The sequence below is a fragment of the Leopardus geoffroyi genome, chromosome D4 (assembly GCF_018350155.1).
Source record: "Leopardus geoffroyi isolate Oge1 chromosome D4, O.geoffroyi_Oge1_pat1.0, whole genome shotgun sequence".
NCBI lineage: Eukaryota > Metazoa > Chordata > Mammalia > Carnivora > Felidae > Leopardus > Leopardus geoffroyi.
In genome coordinates, this window is record NC_059342.1 from 60,897,152 (window position 1) to 60,912,351 (window position 15,200).

Sequence of the window (15,200 nt, forward strand, 5' to 3'; positions counted from 1 at the left end):
TATCACCACCCCCCCTCCCCCCCCCTCACCGGGGCGGGGAGGATAAATCCAGCCAAACTCCTTTGCTTGGCATTCAAGCCTTTCCCAAGAGTGGCCTAACTATTCCACCCCCCCCCCCCCCACCAACACACGGACTTGTTAATGCTTAACCACACCCTAGTCTCTGGCAGAGTTGTGATTTTTGCCCTCCAGACCTTTGTAGGTGCTGGTTCTTTTGTTTGAAACACCCTAACCTTTCTGTGAGAGATTTTGTGTGAGTGGGGTGGGTGGGGGTGGCTAGAGAGGGGGCTAGTGAGGTGGAAAGCCTGCATGACAGGGGGCTGCTGGAGGCTGAAGCATCATTAAGCAGTAGAGTCATGGGGAGCTCTCTGCAGCCCGGAGGGGTAGACCTGAGGCAGGGAGCCTGCAGGAGGAGGCCAGTTAGGAGCTGAGACAGTTGTCCCGGTAAGCAGGGAGGAGGCTTGATTCAGAGACACCGTGATGGTCAGGAGAACGCTGGTGCCATAAATAGCAGGTAGGCGGAGTGGCTGGCTTCAGTCTCGAGTCCGCTCTCCCTCCCCAAAACTCCCCCACCAGCAAGCGCTAGCATGTCTCACAGGGTCTGTGAGACAAAAGGTCTACGACTCTTCCCACAGTCTACCTTCGAGGAGGCAGTGACCTTGAACGTGCGCAACACTTTTATGTCGGTGCACACTGATGCCATCACACTGAGTTCTCTCTCTCTGAAGCTAGGAGGCTACCAGTGTCCATTGTCCCTGAGTGCAAAGGCATACAGTAACAATGACTGAGCACAGGTTCTGGAATCAGATCTGAGTGTGACTCTGACTAATTAACCGTGTGGCCTTGGGTACGTTTCTTAACCCCTCTGAGCCAGGTTCCTCATCTACCAAATGGAAGCAGTAACCACACAAACGACACTGGATTACCAAAGTCTGTCTGACTATAACTGCTCAACAGCGGTTGGCTGTTTTTATTAAATGTCACTTTCCACTGTTGTCTAGAGCAGGGGTCAGCAAACCATGGATCTGGCCCACTGCTTGTTTTTGTAAATAAAGTTTTATTGGAACACAGCCATTCCCTCGGGCTGCTTTCATTCTCCACCAGCAGAGTTTAGTGGTTGCGACAGCAGCTCTGTGGCCTGCAAAGTCTAACGTATTTACTATCTGGCTTTTTACAGAAATAGTTGTCTGACTCCTGGTTTACAGAAAAGAGCATTTCTTTATTTCTTCAAGAGACTTCAGATATTTTGACTGATTCGAATTGGCCTTCTGCTAGGATCAACTCATTGCCTAGTTCCAGGGATGCCATTCCAGGGGGAATACAAAATGAAAGGTGCCTCCTGGAGTTGTACACAGCATATCACTCAGGTAACCGGTCCTCCCTGGTGAAGCTGCCAAAAACCGTCTCTCGGCATTTTGCCAAAGCTAAGTCCACAGGAAGATCTGAGGTGATGTGCCCATGTCATTGTCTGCAACAGAACCAAGTTATATTGGTAGCGAGCTTCCTTTTTTTTTTAATTAAAAAGAAAGGTTTTTTAAGTACTTACCCATCGTGGGGCTCGAACTTACAACCCCGAGATTAAGAGCCTCATGCTCCACTGACTGAGCCAGCTAGGCGCCTCTGTAGTGAACTTTCTTTGTCTTTTTTTTTTTTTAAGTTTTTTTTTTTTTTTTTTTACGTTTATTTATTTTTGGGACAGAGAGAGACAGAGCATGAACGGGGGAGGGGCAGAGAGACAGGGAGACACAGAATCGGAAGCAGGCTCCAGGCTCTGAGCGGTCAGCACAGAGCCCGACGCGGGGCTCGAACCCACAGACCGCGAGATTGTGACCTGAGCTGAAGTCGGACGCTTAACCGACTGAGCCACCCAGGCGCCCCGTGAACTTTCTTTGTCTTAAAAAAAAAAAAAAAAAAAATCTGCCTCCGGAACAAAACATCTCATCTCTGACCTACTGCTCTTGTCTCAATGTTTCAATTTGGTCCTAGTAAGAGGCAGAATAAAAACTGCACTAAGTCTCCCAATTCAAGATTGTATGATTGAGTTTTAGAAAAAACTAGAACATGCTATAAAAATATCAGATTTGGAAGCAATAAGTCACTGCATGCCAGTATATCCTTTAATAAGCTCCTTTTCCTTTAGCGTCTTTAAAAAATGTGGCCATATGCGGTGAAGTTTATGCTTGTGTGTCTGGGAGGGCATGCCACTGTGGATGCAGGGAGAGGAGGCGGGAGCCAGGGAGGGAAGAAAAGGACAAAAAGACTATGCAGAAAAGTGTATATTGCACTTACAAACTTCTGTAAATCTAGTATACGTGTCGGTAAAAAAGTTAAAGGGTCCATCTTACAAATAAGTCTAAACTGAAAAAAAAAAAAAACCTAATAAAACAACAACAATAAAAACCAACCTTGGCTATATAAAAGGTCGGAATCATGGAGAATCCAATCCTAGTTTTGACCTGTAATTGCCACAACCCTTTTAAGACCATCTGGTTGCCGAACTTGAGCTTTTAATCCATATAAGGCATAGCTTTCTCTTCTACCTCCTCTTATTTGTTGATAAGGGATGCTTGGGGGCAGCACTGCAAACCTGTTCTGGAAAATGCCTAGAAAGCAAAACTAGAGGAAAAAGTTTCTCACCCTGGAACAGCGTGCTCATCTGGCTTTAGTCATTTTTGTACTAGACAAAACGGGTGACCAAACCTTGTACACAAAGCCTTCGGCGGTATGTCGGATAAGCCCCTTCCTGGGGTGCCTGGCCCCCCAGCAGCCTGCGTTCTGTTTGCCCAGCCGCCCAGCCAGCGAGTCTCCCGGCTCCGGCAGCGCGTGCAGCAAGGTGTGGCTACATCCCAGCTCCGCCCTCCGTGTAGCTTTCAGACAACTAAACTCTGAAGCCTTCCCTGACGTGTTTTGTCAATTGTTGCCAGACAATTGGAGTGTTCTTGCTCAGCGATCACATGAGTAATGGAAAATAAAGGCTGGTTCTTGATTACAGATGACAATATGGATGAATCATATATTGACACAAAGGAATCAACATTGTGATTCTTCAAAACCAGGATGGAGTTGTCGTAAATGGCAGAGCGTCTCTAACCACAGCCACAGCGCAGGAGGGGCCCCAGAAGTCACTTGGTCACTTGGAGCCTTTTCAAACTTTGATTGCATCAGCATGGCTAGGAGGGCTGGCCTCCACCCCAGGATCCTAATTCTTAGGGCTGGAGTGGGGCTTAAGAATCTACATTTCTTTCTTTCTTCCTTTCTTTCTTTCTTCTTCCTTCCTTCCATGTTTATTTATGAGAGACAGAAGTGGGGTGGGGAACCAGTGGGGGAGGGGCAGAGGCAGAGGGAGACAGAATCTGAAGCAGGCTCCAGGCTCTGAGCGGTCAGCACAGAGCCTGATGAGGGGCCTGAACCCTTGAACTACGAGATCATGACCTGAGCCGAAGTCAGACGCTCAACCTACTGAGCCACCCAGGCTCCCTAAGAATCTGCATTTCTAACAAACTCCCAGGTGATGTCTCTGCTGCTGGTCCAGCCCACACTCTGAGTGGCCCCGGCAGATCAGAGATCTTCTACCCTGGCTGTATATCAGTATCACCTGGGAGAGTCTAAAAACTCCTGATGCTCAGTTCCAGCCACAGTGAGGTGGTTTCATTGGCCTGGGCTGTGTCGCTTCTTGGAGTTTAAAGCTCCCATTTGATTGAAATGTGTAGTTAGGTCTGAGAAGGACTGGGTGGCCAGGATTCTCATTTTATAGATGGAAAGGAGTTGTCACAAATACTGCAGAGGCCCATGAGGGAGGGCCCTTCCAGTGAACATCGGCAGTGGGTGGCAGGGACAGATTCTTTCTTCCCTCTAAATGTAGCCTGCAGTTTCCCTAGGTGGTCCAGGTATGGCGCAGGGGGTAGAGGAGAGAGGACAGTCCTCCCTCATCTGGACAGCAGCTCCTCAAGCAGCCCTGGCAGGTGGAGGGGCTGATGGATGAATGGGGCCACTGGGTACCAGGCAGAATCACAGCTCAGGAGACAGGACCATTTCGATATGGCCCCATTTTTCAGATAAGGAAACGGAGGCCCAGAAAGATGAAGACATTTGCTGAGAGACCCATAGCAGGTCGGTGGTGGGAACAGAAGGGAAGAGAGGCTGCTTTCCTGCTTTGTCTGTTGGCCCCAGTGCCTTGTTGCCTGCTGCAGGTGCCAGGGCTCATAACCAGGCAACCGAATGACAAATGCAAGTTTGGAGTGAAGACTCAGAACAACAGCGCCCTTTGTCAAATGGGATACGGGCACAATGCAGGATCTGCAGAGGAGAGGTCTGTAAACAGGTTATACCCACGTCAGGGGTTTAAAAAGTGTGTGTGTGTGTGTGTGTGTGTGTGTGTGTGTGTGTGCTGGGGTGGGGTGGGGTGGGGTGGGGTTGAATCAAGAAGAGGCTTTTTGGAAAGAGGTGTCATGATGCTATGAGATCTCTCCCCACAGTGAGAGGATGGTTATGTTTCCTCCTTGACCTCACATGAAGAGGGAGGCTTTAAGGAGAACGCTGAGACGGCTTGACTGATGGGCTCCCTGCAGCTCAGGGGAGCCTGAGACACCTGAGGAACCTGAGGTGACCAGTTGGCCAGGTGCTCAGGGGGTGGGACAAGGGGACATCCGTGCAGTGCGGTCAGCCAGCACTCCTCGAGTTTGGATGAGCGAAGGATGCGTGTGTGCTTTCCTGGGCACCAGATGTGGGCCAGGGAGGAGGGAGAGCTGGCCCTGTTCAAGACCTGCTAGAGGGGCAAGGTGAGCCCCTGAGTGCAGAAGCCTTCACATGCCTAGGGAAGAAGCCTCACATGGCCACCTGGGGGAGTATTTCGCCCATGTCATGGGCACCATAGGAAGGAAAGTCCCAGTCCCGGGGTGGGGGTGGGGGGTGGGGGCTTTGAAAAGCCCACAGACACACCCTACGACAGTCTAAAGCACCTGCTTAACCTCTTCCAGGCCCAGTAACCCCAAGGGCAGCTCCTGGCAATGAACCTTCCACCCTTCCCCCACTCCAAGCTCCAGCTCCGGAGGGTTCAGAAGCCTTGGGGATAGGACGTCAGGGAAAAAGCTCAGGCTGGCAAAGGAGAGAAGCTGCCCGCCACACCCCTTCTCCCAGGGCAGGCGGCTGGCCTGCTGCAGGCCTGAGCTGGTGGAGGCAGAGGCTGTGCCTCGAATGCAGTTTGAAGTTCTGAATATTACGATGGACTCCATATATTAGCTGCTGACCAGAGGGCCTTCAAAGTCATGAGACTTGCCCGAATTTTTATCTAGGAGCAAGGGAAGGACAGTACCACTGGTTAAGTTAAAACGACAGTGATGGAGAAAATTTCTCCAGGAGTTCCACCGAAGAGCCAAGCTGAGCCAGCATGCTGGTTAGACTCAGCCACGTGGATGGCAAATACTTTCCACCCACACGAAGGCAGGGCTCCTGTCCTCTAAGGGCCTCTTTGAAAATAGAAACATTAAATTTGGTCTGTGTCCTGTTTCACTCCCCTCTTTCAAGGGCTTCTCATTGCCCGGAAGTTCAAGTTCAGATTCTTTACCGTGGCTCCTCTGGCAGCCTGTCCCTGTAAACACCATGCCCTGGCCATAATGAGCCTCTGCCAGCTCTGTGAACACACCCGCCTCCGTGATCCCCAACCCAGGCCTCCGCGCACACGGTTCCCTTGATGGGCCTCTGCCCAACTAACCCCCACTCCACGTCCAGGTCTCCACATCAGTGTCACTTCTTGCATGAAGCCTTGTCTGAGTGCTCATACCCCTGTTGCCCCTATACCTTCCCAGCCAGCCCTTATCATCATGTGTTGTAAATGCTTTGTTGCCCTACAAGGCTGAAGGTGTCAGGGGTGGACATCGTGTTTAGCTTGAATCCCCAGCAAATAGCCCAGTGCTAGGTACACCGTAGGTGCCTAATAATATTTGCTAAATAAACGCTAAGTGAACACTGCAAACATCCTGAAACAGGAGTGATTACCTTCTTCTTCATTTTCACATTTTTGAAGATGGCGTGGACCCTCCATGTCTTTGCAAACATTGCCCCAAAGGCCGTTGTGTAGCCCACGGTGAGAATCCAGGTCCTGACCTAGAGGCCATGAGAAAACAGAGACATTAACATCTCCTAGGTGGACCGACTTCACCATCTATTAGAGCATCCCAACAGAGGGATTCTAGGTAATAGACACTCAGACACTCTATTCTACATAATGCGGCCTTTCACTAACCATCAAGACTCCTTCAATCACATCTCAATTTGATAGACATTTAGTTCCATCAGCCACATGCCAGACCCAGAGCCCTGGGCACAGGGGACTGTGAGATTCAAATTCTGCCTTCCATGGGCCCATAGTCCAGAGTGGCAGACAGAGGCACAGAGGCTCCCAGGACCACCAAGGGACCACCGAGGGGCGACAGATCAGCCTTCTTGTCTTCCCTCCCTCCTTTCCTTCCTGCGAGCCCTCTATGTGAGGAGACAGACCTGCAGAGGTGAGCAAATGGCTGATTTCTTGACTCCTCACCTGAGTCTATAGGAGACCAGATGGCTCTGGGAACCTCTTCTACAGGACTCCCAGCTCCCGGGATGTAGGCGGAGGGTAGGGGAGGACACTGAGCCACAGGGGCTGAGACTGGGCAGGAGAAGCATCCTGCTGTGGCCCTTCTCCAGCATTCAGCAAATCCACCACTCTGGTGGAGCAGGGGAGGACTCAGCCAGAGCTGGATCCAGGGTAGCCATACCCAGGCCACCTCCAGGCCACAGCAGGAGCTGTTCAGTTACGGAGGAAGGCTAGAGAAGGACCTGCTATGGGCCTGTCTCCTTGGGCCTTTGGAGAAAGAGAGGAGCGAATGCCGCCTGGGTCCTACCAACCAGCCCCGTCTGCCACCGTCAGACTATGTGGTTCCTACTTCACTGTGGACCCCAGCGTCTGGATACTCAGCATCAGGCCAGCCTGGCCCCAGTGGCCATACTTGGACCTTGGGACTAAGGCCCTATCTGGTTCTCACCTGTTCTGCAGGACTAAATGTCTCCTGATCCCCAGCCCTGGCTGGTGAGTGACAGGAACTGTCAGCCCTGACTGCTGCCTATAGCCTGGAGCCCTGCAGGCTGGGATGGCCAGCCACCATCTGTTAGGTTGTGGGGGCCTCCTGGGTGCCTGTTCCCTGCCTGCACTGCCGTCACGGCCAGACCCCAGTGTCTCCAGACTCCACGCTCACCGGCTGGTCTGGACACCCTCCAAAACCTAGGACACTGGCCCAGCTCCAGGCCACGCACCACCAAGTTCTAGGGCTTCCTGCTCATTGGGGCGAGAAAGCTGTGTGTTCTGTGAGCTCCAGTTCTAGGCTTTGGTCTTTCTTCTGCTTTCCCTCAGCACTGCTGAACTGAGTTCCCTCTGAAAGATCCCCACTGGCCTCAGCTGAACACAGCAGGAAGGTGAATGTTAGTAGGACTCAGAGGGAGACAGCCAGGCTGGAGCGGACAGGCCAGACCCTCGGTGTGCAGAGGAATCAGACACAGCAGGTGTGCCCGGCTGCTATAGGCCCTTCCAGCCCAGGAGCGCCATCAGCACAGGTAAGAAGTTCCCAGAAACACTCCCAGATGAGTTCCTTCATGGAGTACCTCTACTCTGCCTTTCTAGCAACTTGGCTCTCCAGACTCCAGTTTTACAGAGAAAGAACATTTCCCCTTCCCATTTTATTTGTTTTTTTTTTTTTAAGTTTATTTATTTATTGAGAGAGAGAGAGAGAGAGAGAGAATGAGAATATGAGTAGGGGAGGGGCAGAGAGAGAGAATCCCAAGTAGGCTCCATGCTCTCAGCACAGAGCCTGACATGGAGCTCGATCTCATGAACCGTGAGATCATGACCTGAGCTGAAATCAAGAATCGGATGCCTGACCGACTGAGTCACTCAGGCACCCTTCCATTTTACTTGTAAAAGTAGGACGTGACTGGGTGGATGGCAGAGCCGGCCCCCTAAGGAAGGACAGGAGCATCGCAGCAACTGTTCTAAAACACGGTCGTGTGAGGTGTGGATGCTGACAATAGGATAGGGAAGGAATTCACTTTTTTTTTTTTAATTTCAAAAACAAGGACAAATCAGATAGGCAAGAATGAATAACAGTACTTTAGAGAAGGCACAGGAGGGTCACATTATTATGCATATTACAATACAACGAGGCAAGAAAAGTAAACAGAATGGGTATGGGAGGAATAATTCTCAATTACTGGGAATTTCACCCTGAGCTTAATCAATGACCAGATCACAAATCCTGGTCTGTCAGAGTCGCATAGGACCTTACAGATCATTCATTCATTCACTCATTCATTCACTCATTCATCCGTTCATTCAATAAGGATTATTAGGTCAGAGGCTAAGTATATACTGATAAAAACAACAAGTAAAACAACAACAACAAAACAGAGTGTTTTTTTTGAGCCACCAGTTGAGTTGGGAAAACAACTTTGCAGATGAATAAACTCAGACACTCAGGGCATTTAAGATATTTCTCTCAACTGGGATGCCTGGGTGGCTTGGTGGGTTGAGCATCCGACTTCAGTATAGGTCATGATCTCACAGTTCATGGGTTGGAGGCCCGCGTCAGGCTCTGTGCTGACAGCTCAGAGCCTGGAGCCCGTTTCGGATTCTGTGTCTCTCTCGCTTTCTGTCCCTCTCCCCCCTCAAAAATAAACATTAAAAAAATATTTCTTTCAACCACTCCATACAGTTGCAGAGCTGAGCCTGGAACCCGGTGCCTTGCCCCTGCCCAGCCCTCTTTCCCCCATGTCATGCTCCTCCTGCCTTTCCTGACTCAAAGCTGGCTCATCCAAACCCAGAAGTCAGCTGTCAAAGGGACAGGACACATCTAGGGGTAGCTGCCAGCCCAAGAACACTCTCCTGGGAGATCTTTACACACTTTTCATACTGATGGGTTGGCAGGACCATTAAAACCAATGGCCTAAAAGTGTTTCAACCATGTTCTCCTATCAGAAAAACAATCTGAAACATGAACATAAATGCAGTGTGGAAATTTACCAAAGGATGGTAGGAGATGAAATCATATCATTTGATTTTTATGTGGCTGACAAAGATCTCTTATTTTGGGTAGAAGTGTCACTCCAACGTGCTTTGCATTATTATAGTTGCTTTGACTTATGGGTTCTCTGAAGTAATCGTTTTGGGGTGATTTGTCTGTTTTGGAAGACTCAGTTCATTAAGACCCAATAATACAATTTAGTTAAAACCTGATAATATGAGTCTAACCTGGCATCTGAAAATGGCAACATGTTGCCATAAGTGGGAAGTGAAGAATGGCTGAGGGGGCCTGGGCAGGAAAGGGTTAACAGAACAGGCCTGAGACCGTCCTTAGAAAGTCCTGGTGGCAAGGTCGGCTCTCCACTGGCCTGTCTGGGACCTTGGATGTGGGGACGGTTCCCACCATCCCCTCAATGATAAGAGGTGACTCTGCCTGAGCTGTTTGTGCACACACTGTGGTTTCCTGCACACCTGCTTTCCTTCCAGGAGCCTGGAATTTTGGTATGTGCTAAGCCGGTGCCCACTAAAAATTCCAGGAACAGTCTCTAGTCAGCCTCTCCGGGAGATGGCTTTTCACATGTGTCGCCACCATCCGTTGCTTGGGAATTAAGCGTGTCCCGTGTGATCCACTGGGAGAGGATCCTGGAAGCTTACACCTGGTTTCCCTCGGACTTTGCCCCATGTGTCTTTACCTTTTGCTGATTCTGCTCTATATTCTTTCTCTGTAATAAATCACTGCTGTGAGTACAACCATATGCTGACTCCTTCTAGTGAATCACTGAACTGGGGGTTGTCCTGGGGACCCTTGGCACAATGGCCCATTGCTGTCTCGCATAATGGATTGATCAACCACGCTGTTCTCTGGAGAGTTCCTGCATCAGATTCTCGGACACACCTGCCGCCCCGGGACTCCAGGGCCAGTCCAAGTGTTAAACCTTAGGAAGGCTGAATTTCTTTCGTATTTTTCTATATAAAAAAACAAAGATAAATAAAAGCTGTACTCTTCTGCAAGACAATCCCAGTGGGTCACCTTGCACACTGTGGTGTTCATATCTGATTTAAAGACAGCTCTTCAGACCATGATGAAATAACACTGGAAGAAAGAGTCTGAAAGCAAGACAGTGGGACCCCCACCATCAGAGCTGCCCTTCCCAGGCTGGGAGAGGCCTCTGCAAAAGGGATGTGATTTCTCTCTCCATTCCTCCACCATCTCTTTAAGAGGCAAATGGAGCCTTGGGTTCAGACCTGGACCCTCCTTGCCTCTAAGCGTTCTCCCTGGGTTAGTGTCTCCACTCTCAGGCTTCAACCACTTTTTCTGTGCTGACACGTCTCTTGTGTCTTCCCCAGTTTCTGAGCTCCAGACCTGCAGAGGCCACTGTCACCGGAGACTTAGGTGACACCTAGCTGTGCATAAAACTTCACACTGCACAGCCAAAGCTGAGTCCATCGGTTCCATTTCCTTCCAACTCCGGGAGTGGTGCCACTATCCACACTATCCACTGTCACCCAGTTAGGGACCCCGAAGTGCCCCTGGGGAATCCTCTCCACCTTCACTCTCCTATTCAAACGCTAAGCCCAGCTTCTGTCTCACTTTCCACCCAGAATTTCTACCCTCCTTGCCTCTTGCCCATCCATCCAACCCTGCACCCTCCCCGCCCCCGGCCCGCAGCACTGTTCTCCAACGCAAATCTAAGCAAGTCTCCTAGGTTTAAACCCTTGCCACCCCACTGAAGGTCAGGTCTTAGCAGGGTGTGACCCCACCACCCCACACCTTTCCTGCCACCCCCCACGGGGCGCTCTGCATGCAAGTAATTCCTCACTACTTGAACATTCCTCCCCCCACCCCGAAACTGCTCTGTCTCCTGCACCAGCTACGTCCTCTATTCAGAATGCCATTCCTCTCTCTGATCTCCTTCACAAATTCTTATTTTCTGTCCTCCGAAATCCAAACTCATGAGCCACCTTCTCTGAGAAGTTCTTCCAGACCTTGCAGGGAGATCACAGCTGCCTCCTCTTTGAGACTGGCGCCCTCACACACGTTTCTACTGGGCTGGTCACACTGAAATGCGGTCTATCTGATTATCTGTCTGCCTCTCCCACAGGATAGTGCTACTGGGGGAGAGGGCCTACAATGCTCACCTTTAAATCTCTGGAGCTAGAGCTGGGTGGGGTGCAGGTGATCAGGCTGGATGCGCCAGCTTAGGAGGTAATGAGCTCTTTGTCACCAGAAATGTGCCTGAGCCAAGCACACAAAAGGAAGACCAGAGAGGGAACTGGAGCATTTGAAGGCAAAAAAGGCTGAGTTCATGGCATCCGTGGTCCCTTCTACCCCAAATATTCTGTGAGTTAGTGAGATCCCCCATCATTCCACATATTCAAGTAGAACTTGGCAGACCCCCAGCCAGAACACTGTAGGGTCATCTCCTGCACTGAGGCATTTCCTGCCCTTACTTGATGATGCCCAAGTATCTCCCTTCTGTGTGTCTCTATGATGCCAAATAAACCAGAAGGTTCTGAGGGGCTCTAAGGGTTCTGTTTCCAATATGTCACTTCTAATACAAGTCTCTACTGATTCATCCACACAAGACAAATAGCTACTTCACTTTTTCTCCCAAAGCCTTAAACATATTTACTTTTCTGCCATTAAGGTCTTTCTTTTCTTCCCTCAGCCATAAAGTACCCCCCGCCCTCCACCCACTCCCCTGCACACTGCCTTGAACACAGACGTCCATGAGGCAGGGAAAACTTGAGGCAGGTGATACCCGTATCAGTCTTGACTATGAAAAAGGGAAAAAACAATCAGCCACATCTCCAAATGGAAAGAAAAATCTATGCCCAGAACAATTCTGCTCAGCTGCTTGTTCAATTGATTTCGGGAAGGCCCACCCGGCAGAGGAAGGGCTTTCGTCGCTCTTTGGGGGAACCAGCGTGCAAACGGACACACAGCCTCTCTTGCAGGTCTGTTCTGACACAGCACTGGGGCTGCCGTGCTCTGGGCCTCCTGTCACTACAGAGGCATGTGAGCTCCGGGCCAGGAAGTCACATAGAGGAGGAGCTCTGGTGTGGCTGGTTGGACGCTGAGGGGCAAGCCGCCTTCCTGTTGTCCAGAAACATTCCAAAAAAGGGCCCTTTGTTTCATTCTGATCGTTAACCCAGGCAACCAATAGTGAGATGGCAGGGAGAGAAGACCCAGACTGTCCAAAAGCAAGACCCAAGCCTCCGTTATGGACATCTTCCTGGGGCAAGGGGTGGTGGAGAGATTTGGTGTGTGTCCTGAGGCAATAAGCCTCTGAGGAGCATGCTCCAAAAATTATTCCAGAAGCCCCTGTCTTGCCCAGGGTCCTGTGAGCAAGATTGGAATAGGAATTGCCCTCTGGGGTTTGGAATACAGCAAAGCCTTTGGGAGGGGGGTATGATTCTGGGGGCCATGGGAGATGGTGGGCGCAAATGGGGTACTCTGGGGCCAGCGGAGGCATCTTAGGAGCCCTGGGGCAAATCAGAGAAAGGACTCCCTTTTGGGAGGAGGAATTTCTGAGAGGCACCTGCTCGGGGCCCTGTTTGAAAGAACTCCCTCCTGAAGGCCCTCCCAGCTAGAGAAGTGAGCAGATCACAGGATGAAATCCAGCTCCCATTGCCCCTGATGCCAACACCCTTCTAGAGTGCACAGAATGTACAGCTGCATTTGGAGGCCCTGGCTCAGGCAACAGAGCACAGAGTGAGGGAAGAGGCCTTCCTTCCCCTTCCCTCCAGGACCCCAGCAGGTGCCTCGGCTGCCAGAAGTTGGTGTATTTTCTGGATGTGTGATGTTTTCAAGATGGGTGGTGGCAGCATGGGGTGTGGGTGTGTGCCGGGTGGGGCCCCTCCTGCATCTCTAGGGGCTGAGGATGCAAATGAATAGATGCTGGGCCAAGACAGGAAGGGAGAGTGGACGCACCATAGTGATTGCAGCTGCTATGAAATTTGTAGGCAAGTAAGAGGCATCCTTTAGGACTTCCAAAAATTCTGAGGGGTCCCCTATCTAAAGACTTCCCTGGTTTGTCTCTTCACTTTTGGACCTCACTCCCTCCTGTAGGCCTGTCTCCATCAGGGCATACAACATCCTGAATGGTAGTTGTTTGTTTACCTACATCTTCCCGTCTATGCTGCCAGCTCCCTAAGGGCAGTGGTTTAGGCAGCCAGCCCTGTGCCTGCAGGCCCTGGCACAAGTAGGTGCCTGGGAAATGTTATCATGTAAACGAGTGACTTATAGGACAAGGTGTGTGGGATAGGAGCACAGCAACTGCCCATCATTTGCTGGAGAGTCTGGGGAGCCTCTGATGCCCTTCTTAGCCACCTTCGTGAAGCCAGAGGGAGCCCTTCACAACTGAAGGCCTTGGATGGCCCAGGACAGAGCAGCTGGGTGGGGAGGTCACTGCTCTAAGAGGGGAGCTGCAGCCTCTCCAAGACTCCGGGTGGCTCCAAAAGGCATTGTCAGCTCAGCTCCAGTCCCTGTGGCTGCCTCTCTCTGCCGACCTGAACCTGCCAGGCAAGGCCGCCATCAGACACTCTGGGCATCCCCTGGCCCAGCTGTCCGGCCACCTTCTGAAATCACAAAGCATGCTACCATGGCCAGACACAAAAGCACAGGATCACAGGCTGAAACAGCCCCCAACCACATTATTACACCGGGTTATCTCTCAAATGCTTCAGAAAGAAATCCTCAGGGCACCTGGGTGGCTGAGTTGGTTAAATGACTCTTCATTTCAGCTCAGGTCATAACCTTACGGGTTCGTGAGATTGAGCCCTGCATTGGGAGCCAGCTTCAGATTCTCTCTCTCCCTCTCTCTGCCCCTCCCCCTGCTCACACCCTCTCTCCTCTCAAAATAAATAAATAAATAAACAAAAAAAAAATCCTCAAGCAAAACCTATCACTGACATTTATGGCATCTTCACTGAAAACATCACTCATTCTTCCTAGACTTGAATTTACTGGGAGGCCAGGTGGATGTTCCTAGGTAGCCTTTGTCTTTTGAGTCAGAGTCAGAAAATCCTAGTATCCCAGGAGGGCTAGAAGATGATCCCTGAATCCAGTGCCTGGGCCCAACCACCTCAACCCTTCCCAGCTGCTGCCCATCCTGAGATCATTCATACACCTCTCATGAGCAGGGTGTGGACGGCTAAGAGCACGTTTCAGGACCCAGAATCCAACCCTGCCTCCCCGTGATGGGGCTGCTCTGCTTCCAGGGATTCCAGCAGCGGCGGGGGGAACCCCTTTTCTCCCCTAACTGATGCTCAAGGGACAAGGTTTCTGGTGTTTCCATTTCTCTTCACACCTAGAGACAAACAAAAAAAATAAAGCAGGGTTCTAAACTTAACCTTTGTACTCGAGGTGTGGCCTGGGAGTTTGTTAGCTATGGGGCATTTCAGGTGCACCCCAGACCTACTGAGCCAGAATCTGCATTCACCGAGATCCCCAGGTGATTCATGCACATTATCTGTGCAGGTAGAAGACAGGCTGGTGGTTACCCTTGAGGGGGGTATGGACTGGAAGAGGATGCTAGAGATGGTCTGTTTCTTGATCAGGATGCTGGATGCACAGCTGAGTGTGGTTTGTGAAAATTCATTGAGCTACACACTTGTGTGTGTGTGTGTGTGTGTGTGTGTGTGTATGTGTATGTATACTTTAATAAAAAGTTGGAAAAAAAAGGAATCAGGATTGTCAGCAAGTGGAGGGAGATCTACAGCTAAGTCATGCTCCTCTGAGCTGCCACGAGAGTGGCCCTGGGCTGAACCAGCTTCCCCTAGCTCTCGTGTCACATTCCAACGTCTGGGGACTCAGGGACTCATGTCGGAGAGCCCTGAGTCCCCACCTGCGTCATTCTTACCTTCCTTACCCATTCTTTGTTCTTCCCAGCCTGCGCCGCCCGAGGCCCCTTCCAGCACTCAGGGTGTCAGAAGTGCAGCAGCTTGGTTTTGACTTAGGTGGCAAGTCTGTCCCCGCTCCAGTTTTAGCAAAGCGAGGTCACATAAGGCCAGAAGTTGTCACGGACGTAACCTACATCCAACTGACCAGCACCAACACCAGTTTTCCAGCCTCTTCTCAACCCAAGTTCACTCAGCTTTATCAGTGTCTCTCTTAGCCATGTCCGTGGGGGAACACAATTATCCGGACATA

General features: G+C 50.8%; 1 protein-coding gene across 1 annotated transcript in view; it reads right to left on the reverse strand.

Moving 5' to 3' along the window:
* GABBR2 (gamma-aminobutyric acid type B receptor subunit 2) overlaps nt 1–15,200 on the reverse strand; it is a 352,176-nt gene that overhangs the window by 58,711 nt on the left and 278,265 nt on the right. Inside the window, exon 12 of the mRNA XM_045470233.1 lies at nt 5,995–6,102. Within this exon, the coding sequence (XP_045326189.1) occupies nt 5,995–6,102 (108 nt within the window). The remainder of the gene's footprint in view (nt 1–5,994; nt 6,103–15,200) is intronic.